The sequence below is a fragment of the Castanea sativa genome, chromosome 6 (assembly GCF_040712315.1).
Source record: "Castanea sativa cultivar Marrone di Chiusa Pesio chromosome 6, ASM4071231v1".
NCBI classification, from domain to species: Eukaryota; Viridiplantae; Streptophyta; class Magnoliopsida; order Fagales; family Fagaceae; genus Castanea; species Castanea sativa.
Genome location: NC_134018.1, coordinates 3,928,456 through 3,948,047, shown reverse-complemented (window position 1 = coordinate 3,948,047; position 19,592 = coordinate 3,928,456). Strand labels below are relative to the sequence as shown.

At 38.5% G+C, this 19,592-nt stretch overlaps 1 protein-coding gene across 1 annotated transcript; it reads left to right on the top strand.

The window, feature by feature from the left end:
* The first annotated feature begins 980 nt into the window (after positions 1-980).
* Positions 981-17,786, top strand: LOC142639804 (E3 ubiquitin-protein ligase UPL1). The gene is made up of 16 exons (XM_075813944.1): positions 981-1,335; positions 2,743-2,838; positions 2,924-3,130; positions 3,290-11,278; positions 11,379-11,696; positions 12,199-12,400; positions 12,500-12,789; positions 12,993-13,282; positions 13,482-14,607; positions 14,718-14,864; positions 15,040-15,120; positions 15,310-15,535; positions 15,622-15,761; positions 16,402-16,508; positions 16,638-16,807; positions 17,287-17,786. Exons 1-15 carry the CDS (start codon positions 1,303-1,305, stop codon positions 16,738-16,740), a joined length of 11,355 nt encoding a protein of 3,784 aa, XP_075670059.1. The 5' UTR covers positions 981-1,302; the 3' UTR covers positions 16,741-16,807; positions 17,287-17,786.
* The last annotated feature ends 1,806 nt before the right edge of the window (positions 17,787-19,592 follow it).

Sequence of the window (19,592 nt, the reverse complement as noted above, 5' to 3'; positions counted from 1 at the left end):
TTAATCATTTTCAAAACTTTATGAACAAATTAGCAGTCAATAATTTAAATAAAAAAATAAACTCTAAAATACATAATTCATATACCCAAATAATGGTTCTTTAATTTTATTTATTTATAATCTAGAGACAAAGAATTTCACAATTCACTAACGTGATAAGTTATGATTGGTGCATCTCTCTTTTATATTAGTGAACTATTGATTGAACTTTTAATACACTGATAAGCCTGATCAGTCAATTTCGTACTCGACAAAACTCATCTTATTTGGGGCAACCCAATTTGAAAAAACATAAAATCCAACCGTTGGTATAATCTACGGTTTGTTGGCAGTGGCACTAATAAAACCCTGATGAGATTGGATTGAGTATCAAGTTTCCCATATGGAATTTTAATAGACTTTACCTCTTTAAAGAGTTTTGCCCAATACCTTGCTTTCCTATTTAGCATCATGCCGTCAATCCTATTAGCTTACTTGCTAGCTAGTTGCAACGATGCTAAAATTATCAGCATTGGCAAAACAACCCACAAATATGACCGATCAAGTCGTAAATTTAACCTTACCAAAAACACTCTACAATCCTCCCATTCATCCGTTTATCAATAATTTGAATTCATTCGACCCTAACATAATCAAGTCAAGTCAGATAATAAATTAACGTTAACCCGAGCTCTACCTACTCATAATCACATTTATACCATAATCTTAACATACAAACTCAACAATTGTTGTAAAAAGAAATTTGTGAAATATTTATAGTTTCTCCAAAAAAAAAAAAAAAAAAAAAAGAAAACCCCAAAACTTAAAAAAAAAAGAAAGAAAAAAAGAGAAAATATCTAAAATATAGTTTCCTCTTTCTGTCATACTTCTCTCCGAATATATATCTCTCTCTAGTTTTTCCTTTCTCATTCTATTCCTCTTCCTTTCTCTCCCTATATATATAAATATATATATATACATACACACACAGCACTTTAGCTCTCTTCTTTTAAGTTCTTCTCCAAAACTCTCTGTCTCTCTGTCTCTCTATCTTTCTTTCTCTCTCTCTCTCTCTCTATCTATTCGATCCTAATCAAAAACCCTAAAATTCCCAATCTTGATATTTCCAAGAAAATTCTCGCTCTCTTTCTTCAAATTCCATCGGATTTCTATTTGTACGATCCGATCATTGTGAATACTTCAACACAAAACCCTATCTTTTTCATCATCTTTTCCTGTTTGTGCGATCGATTCTCGGGTTATTAGGGGAATTGATCGGTTTCCACAAAGGCTTTGGAGCCGTGAAATGCTTTTGATTCAAAGATGAAGTTGAAGAGAAGGAGAGCATTGGAAGTGGTCAGTGCTTTTGCTTATTTATATAAATATATATATGCTTTTATTCGATTTTTGTTTTTATTTATATAAATATATATGCATCAATTTTGTTTTTTGTTTTCTGGGAAATTTTTAATTTTTAGTTCTGTGTATGTTTTTGCTGTGATATTGGAAGTACAATGAGTGTGTTTGTATTGGGGTTTAGGCGAATTTGATTGGTTTGTGATGCTCTGGGACTGATTTGGATGGATTAAAGATTTGTTCTTTTATTCGTTTTTTTTTATTTTTTTATGGTCATGCCTTGTTTGGTTGCTGAGAAAGTCCGGGAAAGATATTAGAACTTTGAAACTGATGTCTTTTTTATTTTTTTGTTTTGTTTTATTTTGAAGTTTGATTTATTGTTGGGGTGTGTGAGTTTGAAAATGTTCAGTTTATTGAGCTGAAAGACTTTACTGCTTCAGTGGGAGTTTAGATTACATGGGGTTCAGTTGTTTCTAACTTTGTACTTTATGAGAATCCCATTGGAGCTTTGATGTTTATAACCATGATTATTGGGTCATTTAGTTTTTTAAGTTGAAAGGAGTCTTTTCCTGTCATCACTTGAATACTTTCTGATTATTGCTTGTTGCGGAGGTAGGAATGTTATTTGATGGAGTAAGTACATGGTCCCAAGAAATATGAAACTGCCAAGCCAAAAAAAGAGAGAGCAAAAAAAAAAAAAAAAAGAAACTAATCCATTGTTTGGTTGATTAGAAGTTGTGGGAAAACTCGATGAGAATGTTTTGATTGCTAATCTGCTACTGCTACCCGACGTCTCTCTTTTTTCTTTGTTGGGGGGCAGGGGGGGGGGATGCTAAATGACATTATCAATAGGAAAAAAAGAAGAGGTGAAATGGGTGTTAGTGCAAACTGAAATCAAGAGAACCTAATTTGTGTAGAAATGTAAAATTTTCTTATATCAGAATAAATATGATGCTTGATTTTTTTTTTTTAGTTTTAGATATAAATTAATTATGTTAGACAGAGCAGGATTAAAAAAAAAAAAAAATAGAAGTAGGGTTCTTCATGCTTATATAAGAGAGATAAATAGGGAATGTGTCATTCATATATTTCAATAATTGATAATAGGAAAGCCTTTTAGGACCTCTGGCAGTGAAATTTATTAGCTTTTGAGATTGGAAAATCCTTTTAGGAGCTCTGTCCGTGGAAGTTTCACGCCTTTAGCTTTTAATATTGTAGACCCATTTTAGGTGTTAGGCGAGGTTTAGCTCAGGAGTATGTACTTCACAAATTTATTTTCTGTACAATTAATCTGTTTTTGATCTCTAATTTGCGATGTGTTTATCTTAGTGAGATACAAATACGTTATCCAGTGGTGTTGTGACAACTGCACATTAAATTACTATTTTTTCTCGTTGTTTGTTTCAGCCTCCAAAAATTAGATCATTCATCGACAGTGTCACTGCAGTTCCACTCGAGAATGTAGAAGAACCCCTCAAAGGTTTTGTTTGGGAGTTTGATAAGGTGCTCTATTTTTTTTCCACCTTACTTTTTTTAATGTTATGATTGCTGTTATGCAGTTTGATATATGTTTATCTTGGTGGTGCAGGGGGATTTTCATCACTGGGTGGATCTTTTTAATCATTTTGACTCATTTTTTGAGAAACACATAAAATTGAGGAAGGATTTGCAGATTGAAGATGATTTTCTGGACTCTGATCCTCCCTTCCCAAGAGAAGCTGTAATTCAAATTCTCCGTGTCATAAGAATAATTTTGGAGAATTGTACAAATAAGCACTTTTATAGTTCTTATGAGGTATGCTTATATATCTGTTTTAGACATATTTTTGCAATTTCTTTTTTAGTCACATTCATGTAAATTAGTATGTCTTGCTTCATGTAAATTTCAGTTGAAGTTCTCTTCTTCTTTTATCTTTCCTTAAAATTTTCACTTTTGGTTTGTATGAAAATGCAGCAGCATCTTTCGTTACTGCTTGCTTCCACCGATCCGGATGTCATTGAGGCTTGCCTGCAGACCTTGGCTGCTTTTTTGAAGAAAACAATTGGCAAGTACTCCATTAGAGATACTTCCCTGAATTCAAAGTTATTTGCTCTTGCACAAGGTTGGGGGGGAAAGGAAGAGGGACTTGGATTAATTGCAACTGCTGGACAGGATAGTTGTGATCCAATTGCCTATGAGTTGGGTTGCACGCTGCATTTTGAATTCTATGCTTCCAGTGATTTGTCATCTGAACAGCCTGCTGCAGAGTATTCGCCCCAAGGCTTACAAATCATTCATTTACCTGACATCAATACTCGCCTAGAGACTGATCTAGAGCTTTTGAGTAATTTAGTTGCAGAATATAAAGTTCCCACCAGTTTAAGATATTCTTTATTGACAAGATTGCGGTTTGCAAGGGCATTTGGCTCTTTAGCTTCTCGGCAGCAGTATACCTGCATTCGTCTGTATGCCTTCATAGTTCTTGTTCAAGCAAGCGGTGATGCAGATGACCTAGTTTCTTTCTTCAACTCTGAGCCTGAGTTTGTCAATGAGCTGGTATCTTTATTGAGCCATGAAGATGCAGTACCTGAGAAAATTCGAATTCTATGTTTGCTTTCTTTGGTTGCTCTTTGTCAAGATAGGTCTCGCCAGCCTTCTGTCTTGACTGCCGTCACGTCTGGTGGTCACCGTGGGATCCTGTCCAGCCTCATGCAGAAGGCCATTGATTCTGTCATTAGTGATGCCTCAAAGTGGTCAGTGGTTTTTGCTGAGGCTCTGTTATCTCTTGTCACTGTTTTGGTCTCATCATCATCAGGTTGCTCTGCCATGCGCGAAGCAGGATTCATCCCTACGCTTCTACCTCTCCTTAAAGATACAAATCCACAACACTTGCATTTGGTAAGCACAGCTGTGCATATTCTAGAAGCATTTTTGGATTACAGTAATCCAGCTGTTGCTTTGTTCAGAGATTTGGGTGGTTTAGATGATACCATCTTTCGTTTGAAGGTGGAGGTTTCACACATAGAAAATGGTTCAAGACAACAAGGTGAAAGTTCTAACAGTGGTGGGAAGGGTAAGCAAGTTGTTGCAAGCACCTCCAGTGAGCTAGATGACATGCAGCCTCTATATTCAGAAGCATTAGTTTCGCATCACCGGCGATTGCTGATGAAAGCTTTACTGCGTGCTATATCCCTTGGAACTTATGCCCCCGGAAATACTGCACGTATTTATGGCTCTGAGGAGAGTTTGTTACCGTATTGCTTATGTGTAATTTTTAGAAGGGCAAAAGATTTTGGTGGTGGGGTGTTTTCACTTGCAGCTACTGTCATGAGTGATCTGATTCACAAAGATCCCACTTGTTTTCCTGTCTTGGATGCAGCTGGTCTTCCTTCTGCCTTCTTGGATGCTATAATGGATGGTGTTCTCTGCTCTGCTGAAGCCATAGCATGCATACCTCAATGTTTGGATGCTTTGTGCTTAAACACTAATGGCCTTCAGGCTGTCAAAGATCGAAATGCTTTGAAATGCTTTGTGAGAATATTTACTTCAAGAACATATTTGCGTGCCCTTACTACCGATACCTCCTTGTCTAGCGGACTAGATGAACTAATGCGCCATGCTTCCGCATTGCGTGGGCCTGGAGTGGATATGTTGATTGAGATCTTAAATACCATTTTGAGAATTGGATCTGGGATTGATGCTTCTTACTTGTCCACTGATCCTTTGTGCTCTTCTACTCCTGTACCCATGGAAACTGATGGTGGTGAAGAGAGGAACGTGGTCCTCTCTGATGATAGGGAAGCATTGAAGATGGAAAATTCAGAGCAGACCACTGAGCCATCTGCTGATTCCTCAATAGTTAATTTAGAGTCATTCCTCCCTGAGTGTGTGGCCAATACTGGTCGGCTTCTTGAAACAATTCTTCAGAATGCTGACACATGTCGTATATTTGTAGAGAAGAAGGGCATTGAAGCTGTTCTGCAGTTGTTTACTTTGCCTTTAATGCCTCTTTCTGCATCAGTTGGTCAGAGTATCTCTGTTGCCTTCAAGAATTTCTCGCCACAGCATTCTGCTGCACTTGCTCGGGCAGTATGTTCGTTTCTGAGAGAGCATCTGAAGTTAACAAATGAACTCTTAGCTTCAGTTGGAGGCACTCAGCTTGCTGTGGTTGAATCTGCACTGCAAACAAAGGTTTTGAGATATCTTTCAAGTCTTGAAGGTATTCTGGCTCTATCTAATTTCTTATTGAAGGGGACTACTAGTGTGGTCTCGGAGCTTGGCACTGCAGATGCAGATGTATTGAAAGATCTTGGGAGCACATATAGGGAAATAATCTGGCAAATTTCTTTATGTAATGATTCCAAGGTGGATGAGAAGAAAAATGCTGATCAAGAACCTGAGAGTTCAGAGGCAGCCCCATCTAATGCTACTGGTAGAGAAAGCGATGATGATGCAAATATTCCAGTGGTGAGATATATGAACCCTGTTTCTGTCAGGAATGGTTCCCAGTCCTTGTGGGCTGGAGACCGGGAGTTTCTGTCTGTAGTTCGTTCTGGTGAAGGTTTGCACCGTCGTAGTCGACATGGGTTGACACGCATACGGGGAAGGACAGGTCGGCACCTGGAGGCTTTAAACATTGATAATGACGTTCCATCTAATGTACCGGAGACATCTTCTTCGCAGGAATTGAAAAAGAAAAGTCCTGATGTTCTTGCTTCAGAGATTATTAATAAGCTGGCTTCTACATTGCGCTCTTTCTTCACAGCTCTTGTCAAGGGATTCACATTACCAAACCGTCGTAGAGCTGACACAGGGTCATTGAGTTCAGCTTCGAAGACCCTTGGAACTGGCCTAGCTAAAGTATTTCTTGATGCTCTTAGTTTCTCTGGGCATTCTACTTCTGCTGTGCTTTCAGTAAAGTGTCGATACCTAGGAAAGGTAGTAGAGGACATGGCATCACTAACATTTGACAGCCGGCGACGTACTTGTTATACTGCAATGGTTAATAATTTTTATGTTCACGGTACCTTTAAGGAGTTACTGACAACATTTGAAGCCACTAGTCAGCTGTTGTGGACACTACCATACTCTATCCCAACATCAGGTATTGATCATGAAAAGACAGGTGAAGGAAGTAAATTGTCACACAATACATGGCTGCTCGATACATTACAGAGCTATTGCCGTGTGCTTGAGTATTTTGTTAATTCTTCTTTACTTCTATCTCCAAGCTCTGCATCCCAAGCGCAGCTTCTTGTGCAGCCGGTTGCAGTTGGTCTTTCAATTGGGCTATTTCCAGTTCCTAGGGACCCGGAAGTCTTTGTTCGTATGCTGCAATCTCAGGTTCTTGATGTGATCCTTCCTGTCTGGAACCATCCAATGTTTCCCAATTGTAGTCTGGGATTCATTGCTTCCATTCTTTCACTTGTTACACATGTATACTCTGGTGTTGGGGATGTGAAACGAAATCGTAGTGGCATTGCGGGTACCACAAACCAGAGATTTATGCCCCCACCACCTGATGAAGGTACTATTGCTACCATTGTTGAAATGGGTTTTACAAGGGCTAGAGCAGAGGAAGCACTGAGAAGAGTGGAAACAAATAGCGTTGAAATGGCCATGGAATGGCTGTTTAGTCATGCTGATGATCCTGTACAGGAGGATGATGAATTAGCTCGGGCACTTGCTCTGTCACTGGGAAGTTCAACAGAAACATCTAAAGTTGATAATGTTGACAAGTCCATGGATGTCCTGACAGAAGATGGGCAGACGAAGGCACCCCCTGTTGATGATATTCTTGCTGCGTCAGTTAAACTGTTTCAGATCATTGATACTATGGCATTCCCATTGACAGATTTGTTTGTTACTCTTTGCAATCGGAACAAAGGAGAAGACCGTCCAAGAGTGACATCTTACCTTATTCAGCAGCTAAAGCTTTGCCCATTGGATTTTTCAAAGGATACCAGTGCATTGAGTATATTATCACACATTATAGCATTAATTCTTTTTGAGGATGGAAGTACAAGAGAAATTGCTGCAGAGAATGGTATTGTATCCGCTGCAATAGATATTTTGACTAACTTTAAGGCTAGAAATGAATCAGGGAATGAGCTTTTGGTCCCAAAATGCATTAGTTCTTTACTTCTTATCTTGGATAACATGCTGCAGTCCAGGCCCAAAACTTTTTCTGAGAGCACAGATGGAACTCCAGCAGGGTCTCTGCTGGACTCTTCTGGAGAACATGCTTCCTTGTCAGTTCCTGCATCAGTTCAAGAGAAAAAATCAGCTTCAGATGTTCAAGAAAAAGAATCTGGTTTAGCATTTGAAAAAATATTGGGGAAATCTACTGGTTATTTGACTTCTGAAGAGTCTCGTAAGTTGCTGTTAGTTGCTTGTGACTTGATAAAATTGCATGTCCCTGCTATGATCATGCAGGCTGTTCTGCAATTGTGTGCACGCTTGACAAAAACACATTCGCTAGCTTTGCAGTTCCTTGAAAATGGAGGCTTGGCTGCTCTTTTTAGTCTCCCAAGAAGTTGTTTTTTCCCTGGATATGACACTGTTGCATCTACTATTGTCCGCCATCTCCTTGAGGATCCTCAGACACTGCAAACAGCTATGGAATTGGAGATACGACAAACTTTGAGTGGAAACCGGCATGCTGGGCGTGTTTCTGCACGAACTTTTTTGACATCAATGGCTCCTGTTATCTCTAGGGATCCTGTGGTTTTCATGAAAGCTGCTGGTGCTGTTTGCCAGTTGGAGACATCTGGAGGTAGGACTTTTGTTGTGTTATCAAAGGAGAAAGAGAAGGAGAAGGACAAATCAAAGGCATCTGGTGTTGAGGCTGGATTATCTTCCAATGAATGTGTCCGGATTTCTGAAAATAAAACACATGATGGATCAGGTAAATGCTCTAAAGGCCACAAAAAGATCCCTGCCAATCTCACTCAAGTTATAGATCAGCTTCTTGATATAGTCTTAAAATACCCTTCTCCAAAAATCATGGAAGTTGGTGCAAATAATTCCATGGACATTGATGAACCTGCAACCAAGGTTAAGGGTAAATCGAAGGTTGATGAGACAATGAAATCAGAGTCTGAATCTGAAAGGTCTGCGGGGCTTGCAAAGGTGACCTTTGTTCTGAAGCTATTAAGTGATGTTCTTCTGATGTATGTACATGCAGTTGGGGTTATTCTTAAGCGGGATCTGGAAATGTGTCAACACCGGGGATCCAACCCTCTAGATAGTCCTGGAAATGGTGTTGGAATACTTCATCATATTTTACATCGGCTGCTGCCACTCTCTACTGATAAATCTGCAGGTCCTGATGAATGGAGAGGCAAGTTGTCTGAAAAGGCTTCATGGTTTGTCGTAGTTCTGTGTGGCCGTTCTGGTGAAGGTCGTAAACGAGTAGTAATTGAACTTGTGAAAGCCTTATCCTCGTTTTCAAACTTAGAGAGCAATTCCTCTAAGAACATATTGCTGCCAGATAAGAAGGTTTTTGCTTTTGTTGATTTGGTGTACTCTATTTTGTCAAAAAATTCGTCATCCAGCAACTTACCTGGTGGTTCTGGGTGCTCACCAGACATAGCAAAAAGCATGATAGATGGAGGAATGGTTCAGTGCCTGACTGGCATTCTTCAAGTGATTGATTTGGACCATCCTGATGCCCCAAAAATTGTGAATCTCATACTTAAGGCATTGGAAATTTTAACAAGGGCTGCTAATGCTAGTGATCAAATTTTTAAATCTGAAGGAATGAACAAGAAAAAAACCATGGGGCTAAGTGGAAGACCTGATGACCAGTTAAATGCACCAGCAGCTGTTCAGACTGTGGAGCATAATCAGAATACAGTTGGACAAGAGGAAGTTAGAGATGTGGTGGAAAATGAACAACAGAATCAAAGAACTTCTCAAGGTGAAGGTAATCAGGATGCAAATTCTAATGAGCCTGTGGAGCAAGATATGAGAATAGATGTGGAGGAGACGATGGCTACAAATCCACCTATGGAGATTGGGATGGATTTTATGCGTGAAGAGATGGAAGAGGGTGGTGTTTTACACAACACTGACCAAATTGAGATGAACTTTCATGTTGAGAATAGGGCAGATGACGATATGGGTGATGAAGATGATGACATGGGTGATGATGGTGAGGATGATGAGGATGATGACGAGGGGGAGGATGAGGATGAGGATATAGCAGAAGATGGTGGTGGCATGATGTCTTTAGCTGATACAGATGTGGAAGACCATGATGACACAGGCTTGGGAGATGATTATAATGATGAGATGATTGATGAAGAGGATGATGATTTTCATGAGAATCGTGTCATAGAGGTAAGATGGAGGGAAGCCCTTGATGGGTTAGATCATTTGCAGGTACTTGGTCAACCTGGGGCTACAGGTGGTCTAATTGATGTTGCAGCTGAACCTTTTGAAGGAGTTAATGTGGATGACCTTTTTGGTCTTCGCAGGCCTTTAGGTTTTGAACGCCGTCGTCAGACAGGTAGGTCTTCCTTTGAGCGATCTGTTGCGGAAGTAAATGGTTTTCAACATCCTCTCCTTTTAAGACCATCCCAGTCGGGGGATCTGGTCTCAATGTGGTCATCAGGTGGGAATTCATCCAGAGATGTAGAAGCTTTGTCATCTGGGAGTTTCGATGTATCTCATTTCTACATGTTTGATGCTCCTGTTCTTCCATTTGATAATGTACCAAGCAGTCTCTTTGGTGACCGGTTGGGTGGTGCAGCACCCCCTCCATTGACTGATTATTCTGTAGGCATGGACTCCTTGCAGTTACCTGGACGAAGAGGGCCTAGTGATGGTCGGTGGACTGATGATGGTCAGCCACAAGCTACTGCTCAAGCTGCTGCTATTGCACAGGCTATAGAGGAACAGTTCATTTCTCAATTGCGCAGTATTGCTCCTGTGAACAGTCCTATTGAAAGGCAGTCCCAAAATTCAGGAGTGCCGGAGAAACAACCAGATGCCCCTCCATCTGATGATAGTCCGGTAGTAGCGGTGGATGGTGCTAACACCAATAGTCATCAAAGTGAAGGGCAGCCTCAAGAAAATGGTGATGAAATCACACATCAAGTTAACCCTACTGTTGAGAGTGTAACTTCTGGAGAACAAGTTAATCCAGAATCCATTCTTGAACATGCAGGCGAACTTTTACAGGCACATGAACCTATGTTAATCCAACCATTTTCACTGAACACTATGCCAAATGTGCCTGATAGCATGGAAATTGCTGAAGGAAATGGCGCTGCTGATGTGCAGGTGGGGACAATGGCAGAGTTTGTCAATTCATCTACAGACTTTCATGCTGATCTACAATGTGATGGGGGTTCTGAGGCAGATGCGAGTCTCCATGATGTTCCAGTTCAGGGCTCAGGTTGTGATGGATCTTCAAGAACAGATGATCAGGCCGGTACTCATGGTCTGGCAGTTTCTGGTTCACAGATGCTTAATTCAGATGATTGTCCTGCTTCTGCTGTTCGTGCAAGTGTTGATGTTGATATGAATACAATTGACGCTGAAGGAAATCAATCTGAGCAACCTGTGCCTGCATCCGAAGATGGTACAGATGAGCCATCATCAGGGCAAAACACACTGCTTGCTCTGGACAATAATCAGGCCGAGCAGACTAGTGTGAGTAGTGAGGGGCCTGGCTCTAATGCTATTGATCCCACCTTCTTGGAAGCACTACCTGAAGATCTTCGAGCAGAAGTACTAGCTTCCCAGCAAGCTCAGTCTGTTCAACCTCCAACTTATGCACCACCTTCGGCAGAAGATATTGACCCAGAATTTTTAGCTGCTCTTCCTCCAGATATTCAAGCAGAAGTTTTGGCTCAACAAAGAGCTCAGAGGGTTGCACAACAGGCTGAAGGACAACCAGTTGACATGGACAATGCTTCAATCATTGCTACTTTTCCTGCTGATTTGCGTGAAGAGGTTTGGATCTTCAACTTTCCTTCTCATTATAGACTTGTGATATGTATTTGTCTTTTTCTATCGAATTCTAATAACCCTTATCTTTTGCTTCTGTTTTCAGGTACTTCTGACTTCATCGGAAGCAGTTCTGTCTGCCTTGCCCTCTCCATTACTTGCTGAAGCCCAAATGCTAAGGGACCGAGCAATGAGTCATTATCAGGCTCGCAGTCTTTTTGGAAGCAGCCACAGGCTGAATAATCGGAGGAATGGGTTGGGTTTCGACCGACAAACGGTGATGGACAGGGGTGTGGGAGTTACAATAGGCCGGAGGGCAGCTTCTGCGTTTTCAGATGGCTTGAAGGTGAAGGAAATTGAAGGCAAGCCACTTTTGGATGCAAATGCATTGAAAGCTTTGGTTCGGCTCCTACGAGTAGCACAGGTATGCCGTGTTCCATTCTTGGGTTGTTTGGGTAAATATTATTTCTAGTTGGGAAGTTTTTGTGTATCTTTATGAGCTTACCTGCAAGTAGTAGTTATAGATTGTGTGATAATTGAAAATAAATTATAGTTCTTTTATACAAAGGAAATGGTGTCAGCACCTATGTTGGAGGTTGGTTCGTCAAATTAACAAAGCTTAAATGAATGTGTAGAAGGAATTATGAATTTCTGTTGTGATTAGGTTGGACTTTGAACTGATGATCTGGACTTCATATATCAATTCTTATCCTGGACAAATCCAAATGCAAAATTTTGTATAGAAAGAATTTAAAATTGTTTCAGATTTAGTATGTTTATATATCTCAGTTTTTGAAGAAAATTCATTACTTTTGGAATTCTTTAAAAATTTGACCGAGTAAAGATGATTACAAAATTTTCCTGGCAATGAGATGTATATGTGTGTGCTGTGATATCTAGCTAATTGTTTTCTTTTATTGGGTTAGCCCCTTGGCAAGGGCCTCTTGCAGAGACTCCTGTTAAACCTTTGTGCGCATAGTGTCACAAGGGCAACTCTAGTTCGTCTTTTGCTTGATATGATCAAGCCTGAGGCGGAAGGTGCAGTAAGTGGATTGGCAACAATTAACACCCAGAGGCTTTATGGTTGTCAATCAAATGTTGTGTATGGTCGATCGCAGTTGTTAGATGGTAAGACTTTCATCTGATGTCACTAGAACTATCATCTTATGTTTTTAACTTATTAATTTTTTTAATTGTTAAAGCTGTCTCAACTTTTTACCTTAACAGGTCTCCCTCCACTGGTCTTGCGTCGAATTTTTGAGATTTTGACATATTTGGCTACCAATCGTACTGCTGTTGCTAATATGTTGTTCTACTTTGATCCCTCACTTGTTCCTGAGCCTCTAAGTCCAATATGTATGGAAACCAAGAAGGATAAAGGGAAAGAGAAGATTGTGGAAGGAGGACTTTCACCAAAACTTTTGGGAAACTCTCTGGATGGGGATGTTCCATTGATACTGTTCCTGAAGCTTTTGAATCGACCACTTTTTCTTCGCAGCAATGCTCACCTTGAGCAGGTTGGTCTGATTTCCTGGTCAAGTGATTTCAAACATCTTAGTCTGCAATTTTACCCTTTTGAATATATATATATATATACACACACACACACACACATATATAGCGTGTTCCATAGTCTTTTTATTAATTTAAGTATAGTAACCTGGAGTCCATCTTCCTTTGATTTTATATAGTGGATTTTTTTTTTCTCTAAATGCTGCAGGTTATGGGTCTGCTGCAAGTAGTTGTTTATACTGCAGCATCAAAATTAGATTACCAGCCTCAATCTGAACATGTAACAGCAAATGCCTCAGATTTGTCAGTGAATGAAGCTTCTGCTGATGTCCAAAAAGATCCTCCCATATCGGAACCAGAGTCTAAGAAAGAGGATAAATGTGCTGGTGCTGACTCATCCTCTTCAGATGGAAAGAAGAGCGTAGATACATCTAATACTTTTTCTCAATTGCCACAATCAGAATTGCGCAATCTGTGTAGCATTCTTGGCCGCGAGGGGTACTATGCTTTGATTTTTATTTCTGGATGGTTTAGATGTTCTCTTAATTTTTATTACCTTGTAGCCTCTACAATTTATTTTGATGTCCTGTCAACCCTTTGTTATTTGTGTTTCAATTTATGTATGTATCCACTTGATGTCCTCTTCTCTTTTCCTTTTGTTAAATGAGTGACTAACCTTCCTCATTAACTTATTTAGGCTTTCAGATAAAGTTTATATGCTTGCCAGTGAGGTTTTGAAGAAGTTGGCCTCGGTTGTTTCATCCCATCGAAAGTTCTTTACATCAGAGCTTTCTGAATTAGCCGATAGATTGGGCTGTTCAGCTGTTGAAGAGCTTGTCACTCTGCGCAAAACACACATGCTAGGTTTGAGTGCTGGTTCCATGGCTGGTGCAGCAATCCTACGCGTGCTACAAGCACTTAGCTCACTCATTTCACATAGCATCAATGAGGGTGCAGGACTAGAGAATGATGGGGAGCAGGAGGAACAAGCTATTATGAAAAAGCTGAATATCGCGCTTGACCCCTTGTGGGAAGAATTGAGTGAGTGTATAAGTGTAACTGAGACACAGCTGGGTCAAAGCTCCTTCTCTCAGACTCTGTCAAATATAAATGTTGGGGAACATGTCCAGGGGAACTCTTCATCTCCTCTTCCTCCTGGAACCCAGAGACTCTTGCCTTTCATTGAGGCTTTCTTTGTTTTGTGTGAAAAGCTACAAGCAAACCAATCCATCACACAGCAAGATCAGGCCAATATAACTGCAAGAGAAGTTAAAGAATCTGCTGGGAGTTCATCGTCTTTCATCATTAAGTGCAGTGTAGAATCTCAAAAGAAGCTTGATGGTGCCGTCACATTTACAAGGTTTGCGGAGAGGCATCGCCGGCTTTTGAATGCTTTTATTAGACAGAATCCAGGTTTATTAGAGAAATCACTTTCTATGCTGCTGAAGGCACCAAGGCTGATTGATTTTGACAATAAGAAAGCGTATTTCCGATCAAGAATTAGGCACCAGCATGAGCAGCATCTCTCTGGCCCACTGCGGATAAGTGTTAGGAGGGCTTATGTCTTGGAGGACTCATACAATCAGTTACGGATGCGTCCATTTCAGGACCTGAAGGGCCGGCTGAATGTGCAATTTCAAGGTGAAGAGGGTATTGATGCCGGAGGTCTGACAAGAGAATGGTATCAATTACTGTCAAGGGTTATATTTGACAAGGGAGCGTTACTTTTTACTACTGTGGGAAACAATGCTACATTCCAACCAAACCCCAATTCTGTCTTCCAGACAGAACATCTTTCCTACTTCAAGTTTGTGGGCCGTGTGGTAATTTTTTTGGGAGCTGGTTTTAAATTTAATTTTTTTTTCATTCATTAATGTACCAAAATTTTTCTGCTTCCAAGGGTTCCTATATTTTTCTTTGATCCTTTGTGCAGGTTGCCAAGGCACTGTTTGATGGGCAGCTTTTGGATGTTTATTTTACTCGATCATTCTACAAGCACATACTTGGTGTAAAGGTGACTTACCATGATATAGAGGCAGTTGATCCTGATTACTACAAGAATTTAAAGTGGATGTTGGAGGTTAGTGAGTTCATCTACTTAAAGTCTCATGTCTTTTCTTCTTATATTTTTTGACCTTTGTTATTATAATGACTTTTTGCTATTTTTTTTTTTTAAATTTTAAATTTTATTTTTTACTATTGTTCTATATGGAGTCTTGCTTTTTGTCTCATTTTCTATATTTTTCCTATTTCAGAATGATGTGAGTGAAATTCCCGATCTGACGTTTAGCATGGATGCGGATGAGGAAAAGCTCATTCTGTATGAGAAAAATGAGGCATGTAATTTACAAGTTATGATCTGTAACTTAAATTGTATTAAATTTGGCTATTCTTCAAGCTGATTTTGTAAAATTTACAGGACTTATGATCTGATTTTCTTATGACAAATAAGTTTTAAAGTTTTTATCAAGTTGTCTAATATTTTTGTTCTGGTTCCCCCCCCCCCTCCCCCCCTCTCTGAAAAGGTTACTGATTATGAGCTTAAGCCCGGAGGAAGAAATATTAGGGTTACAGAAGAAACAAAACATGAGTATGTTGATCTTGTTGCTGAACATATCTTGACAAATGCCATCCGTCCTCAAATCACTTCCTTTTTAGAAGGCTTCAACGAATTGGTACCACGAGATCTGATTTCTATTTTTAATGATAAGGAGCTTGAGCTACTTATAAGTGGACTTCCAGAAATTGATTGTAAGTTGGCTTTCCTTTGCAGTTATTTCTGCATTCTGCTTGTGGTTTATTTAACAAGTTTTTGGTTGGTGTTTTTGCTTTTGCAGTGGATGATTTGAAGGCCAATGCCGAGTATACTGGCTATACAGCAGCATCTAGTGTTATCCAATGGTTTTGGGAGGTTGTCACTGCTTTCAACAAGGAAGACATGGCAAGACTGCTACAATTTGTCACTGGAACATCAAAGGTAATGTGGTGCAGTGTACATAAAATGGTAATTTAATATGCAATGTAATAAGAGTTGACTTGTATATTTTTCAGATTTTTTATTTTCTTTTATGCCCTCCTTGCTGCCACTTCTTCCGGCTTCTTTTGTTTCCCTTTTAAATTTTACAAAAGACTCTTTTGCACAAATTATGTTATGCTTGCTATGTGTCCTTTGCCAGTCTTCATCCAATGTTTTGTTTTGCTGCTGTTTTTCTGATGTTGATCTTACTTTCTTGTGGAAAATGGCACAGGCAGAAGTTTGATTATTTTAGTTAATTATGTATTAGTTTATTTTATCTTTTTGGGGTAATGCATGTTACTATGGCTGTTTCCTCATCTGAAATGTTACGTTTTGGCATGGAAGTAGTGGTTAGGGTATAGGAAAGCAGATGTCTTGCTGCTGGTCATGATGTATTCTGCTTCTTTATCTAAAATGCTTTATGTGGATGCATGGGTTTTAATAAAAGAGTTGGTTATCTGAATCAATTAGTTGGGGCAAGGGTTTAAGCTGGTTTGGGGTTTTTGTTTAACTAGAGTAGCTCATGTATCTACATTATTTTTGGTGGTAGGTTGAATTATATGTTTTGACATGAAGCCATTATTTATTTTTGACTTCTCAGGTTCCTTTGGAGGGCTTTAAAGCTTTGCAAGGTATATCTGGTCCTCAACGGTTTCAGATTCATAAGGCTTATGGAGCTCCTGACCGATTGCCCTCAGCTCATACATGGTCTGTATTAAGATATATGTGCACCATTCATTTTATTTTATTTTTCAGCCAGATGGTTTCGTAGAATGAAATTTTCTGCTTTTAGGACTTAAACTAACCATTCACTCCCCACCCCCCAAAATGCTTCAGCTTTAATCAACTTGACCTTCCTGAGTATACCTCCAAGGAACAGCTTCAAGAACGTTTGCTGCTTGCTATCCACGAAGCCAGTGAAGGGTTTGGCTTTGGTTGACCTGAGTTTAATGTGATATTGTGGCCCCAGCAATGCCAGCAATCTACCTTTAGAGTTGCCATTACATGTCAGTTATCTTTTTCATTTTATTTATTGTATAGAATTTCTTATTGATCCTCTACTTATGTTTTATTTATCAAAAAAGTTATCTTTTTGGTATAATAAGCAAGGCATGTTTTCTATAGTATTCCTATAGCTCTTTTAGTATTGGACATTTGTGGTCATAGGGAATATATCCATGCAAGAAACCTTTTTTGCCCCGACAGGCAAGAATATTTTATTTTCAACATATTTTGGGCTTGATTAGATCTAGAAAATAATTGAGTGTTAGGGTGGGAGGGTTATTAGATTTCTTGAGAAACGAAGCCATTCCCATAAGACCTATGTTTTCTTTACTTCTAGTTCTGTTTGACAACAAAGTCTTTGAAAATGCTAGTTTCTTTCATGTATGGGTGTGCATGTCTGTCTGTGTCACTGGTCCATATTAAATGTTGTATAATTGTTGCTAAACCTTTTCTTTTAATGCCATCTCCTCTGTGGTGCCAGATAAAAGGCTTACTGGCCCAAGTCGACAAGAATAAAAAAGTTAAGGAGATCAAAGACTTCATTAAAAAAGTAGGACTTGGACCTCGAAAAGTTTCTTGAAAGCATTTTTGTTTCAAGCAGTTTTGTTCTATTGAGGCTGGCATTCGGTGCTTCTATCAACCTATATATTCAACAGATGATGATTACGCTTTTAAGGATTGGTGGGCTCCTCAGTTACAGTTGGCTAGGAAAATGTTGTTTTTTTGGATTCTTGCCATGAAAACGAGTACTGGGGGAGTGTACAAATGTAATAGATAAATATTTCATTGTTCATATTAGGTATTTTTCTTGGTTTCATTTTTACATTATTTAGCATTGAGCTTTATCCCTAGCTGCCTTATATATTAGTTTCTGTAACTACATAGTAGTTGGTAATAAGCTAGGAAATGTATATCTATGGCACCAATTGTAGGCATATTTTTCTTTTGTTTCTTTAAATGGTAAATTATATCTTCTCAACTTGTTTTTTTTTAACAAGTTAAATATCTAAATAGCATGGAGGGGTTCAACTTCAGACACATTAGTAAAATTTCTTTTGCATTTGTGAAAGCCCTTTTACATCTCACCAGTGTATACTGAATTATGAGTATGTATTGATCCCGTATCTTAAGCACGTGAAGAGTGTCTGTGCTATCGGTGAGATTTTGAAGCAAAGAAGACGCTAAAAAAAGAAAAAAGAAAATGACAACTACTAGAGGAGAACGTATCTTCATCTTTAATCTTTTCAACAAAAGCAGTATATAGCCTTTGACCCCAAGAAATTGTTCTGCTAAATCTCTTTGCTACTATCAGTAGAAGTTCCCATTTGATATCAGACAACCAAGTAGCTGGCTGAGTAACCATTGCAGCCTCCTCTGAAGTCTGAACTAATAATCTCTACTTCAAGAGATTGACTCAGCATTTCAGAATCATACTTGGATGCAAGATTGACTCAGCATTAGGCCCTCCAAGACATGTTAATTTTTATATCCAGATGGCTCACGAGGTTGTAACCCCAGTCAGAAAAATCCCTGAACACTTATTTTCTCAAACTGATCATGAAGATATCCATCCTCAAACTGATCGAATTGTATTAATTGATGTAAAACAAGAAGAATGATAATAAGAAGTTCATGGTAAACACTGGCACACAACTTCTATGCCAAAAGCGGTTTTATTAACGTTAGAACTTGTGCTAACAGCCTTGTATCTCAACTGATATATTTGAGCCTTGTATCTCAAATTTCTAACAAAAACATTTATGACCTTCCATATTATATTGATTGCCAAAACAAAAAAAACAAAAAAAGATGAAGAAGAAGCATCTGTACCTATTATTGGGTTCAAAATATATTTTATTTTCCAAATTTCAGAAGTTATAATTTTTTACTAAAAATTTTACATGGCATCAATTTCATTCTTCCTTGTATCCATTGATAAAGAAATTGCACATGTGGAAATTGGACTAGAATGAATTTAGTAATAAATGGACAGAATCATGAAATTGATGCTTGTGGACTAAAATTGAATGAATTAAAATTGAATATATACCAAAATTTAGATTTTGTGGACTAAACTCCCATGCGAACCAAATTTTCAGAATAAAAAATAAAGTACTGAAGTAAGAAAACAAAATCTAATCAGGAGAATCCATTATTTGTGAACTCACATATTTCAATATACAAAGATCTAAAGAAGGTTTTTGTAGGTATGTGGAAGCAGACACACTACATGTTATAATATAAACTTTCTTTTTCTTTTTGGTTAATTGCATTTTACTTCTGAACAAAAAGGGTCAAGTTTGATCTCCACACTAGACTATAAATCAAGTAATGTTCCCCATAATTTATTTGCAATGAATCACCCCAATTACTAATAATTTCTGATAGATTCAATTTTTTTTTAAAAAAACTAAAGGTTTAGCTGTCAGTCATCTTTCATGATGTGTGTGGTGTCAGTGGAAGTCAGAACGACATTATTGACAGCCTTATTATTTGTTGTATGGTTAATGAGATTGCCAAAGTTAACTCTCATATAATTTTTATGATAATTTGTTTGGTTCAATTAATTTAATTTTGAGAACTAGTTGGTTTTATTTGGGAGGGTGTAAAATAGAGTTATTAGACATTTACAAATACTGTAACATCAATTTTTGAACAAATGAGAATATTTGAAAAAATATTTGAGGAAGAGCCGGTGATTGAATTCTTCATCACTTTTAGACCTTTTTCTCGTACCATAGGTGTAATAACCTCATTCCAATTATATAGACGATTTTTTTTTTTTTA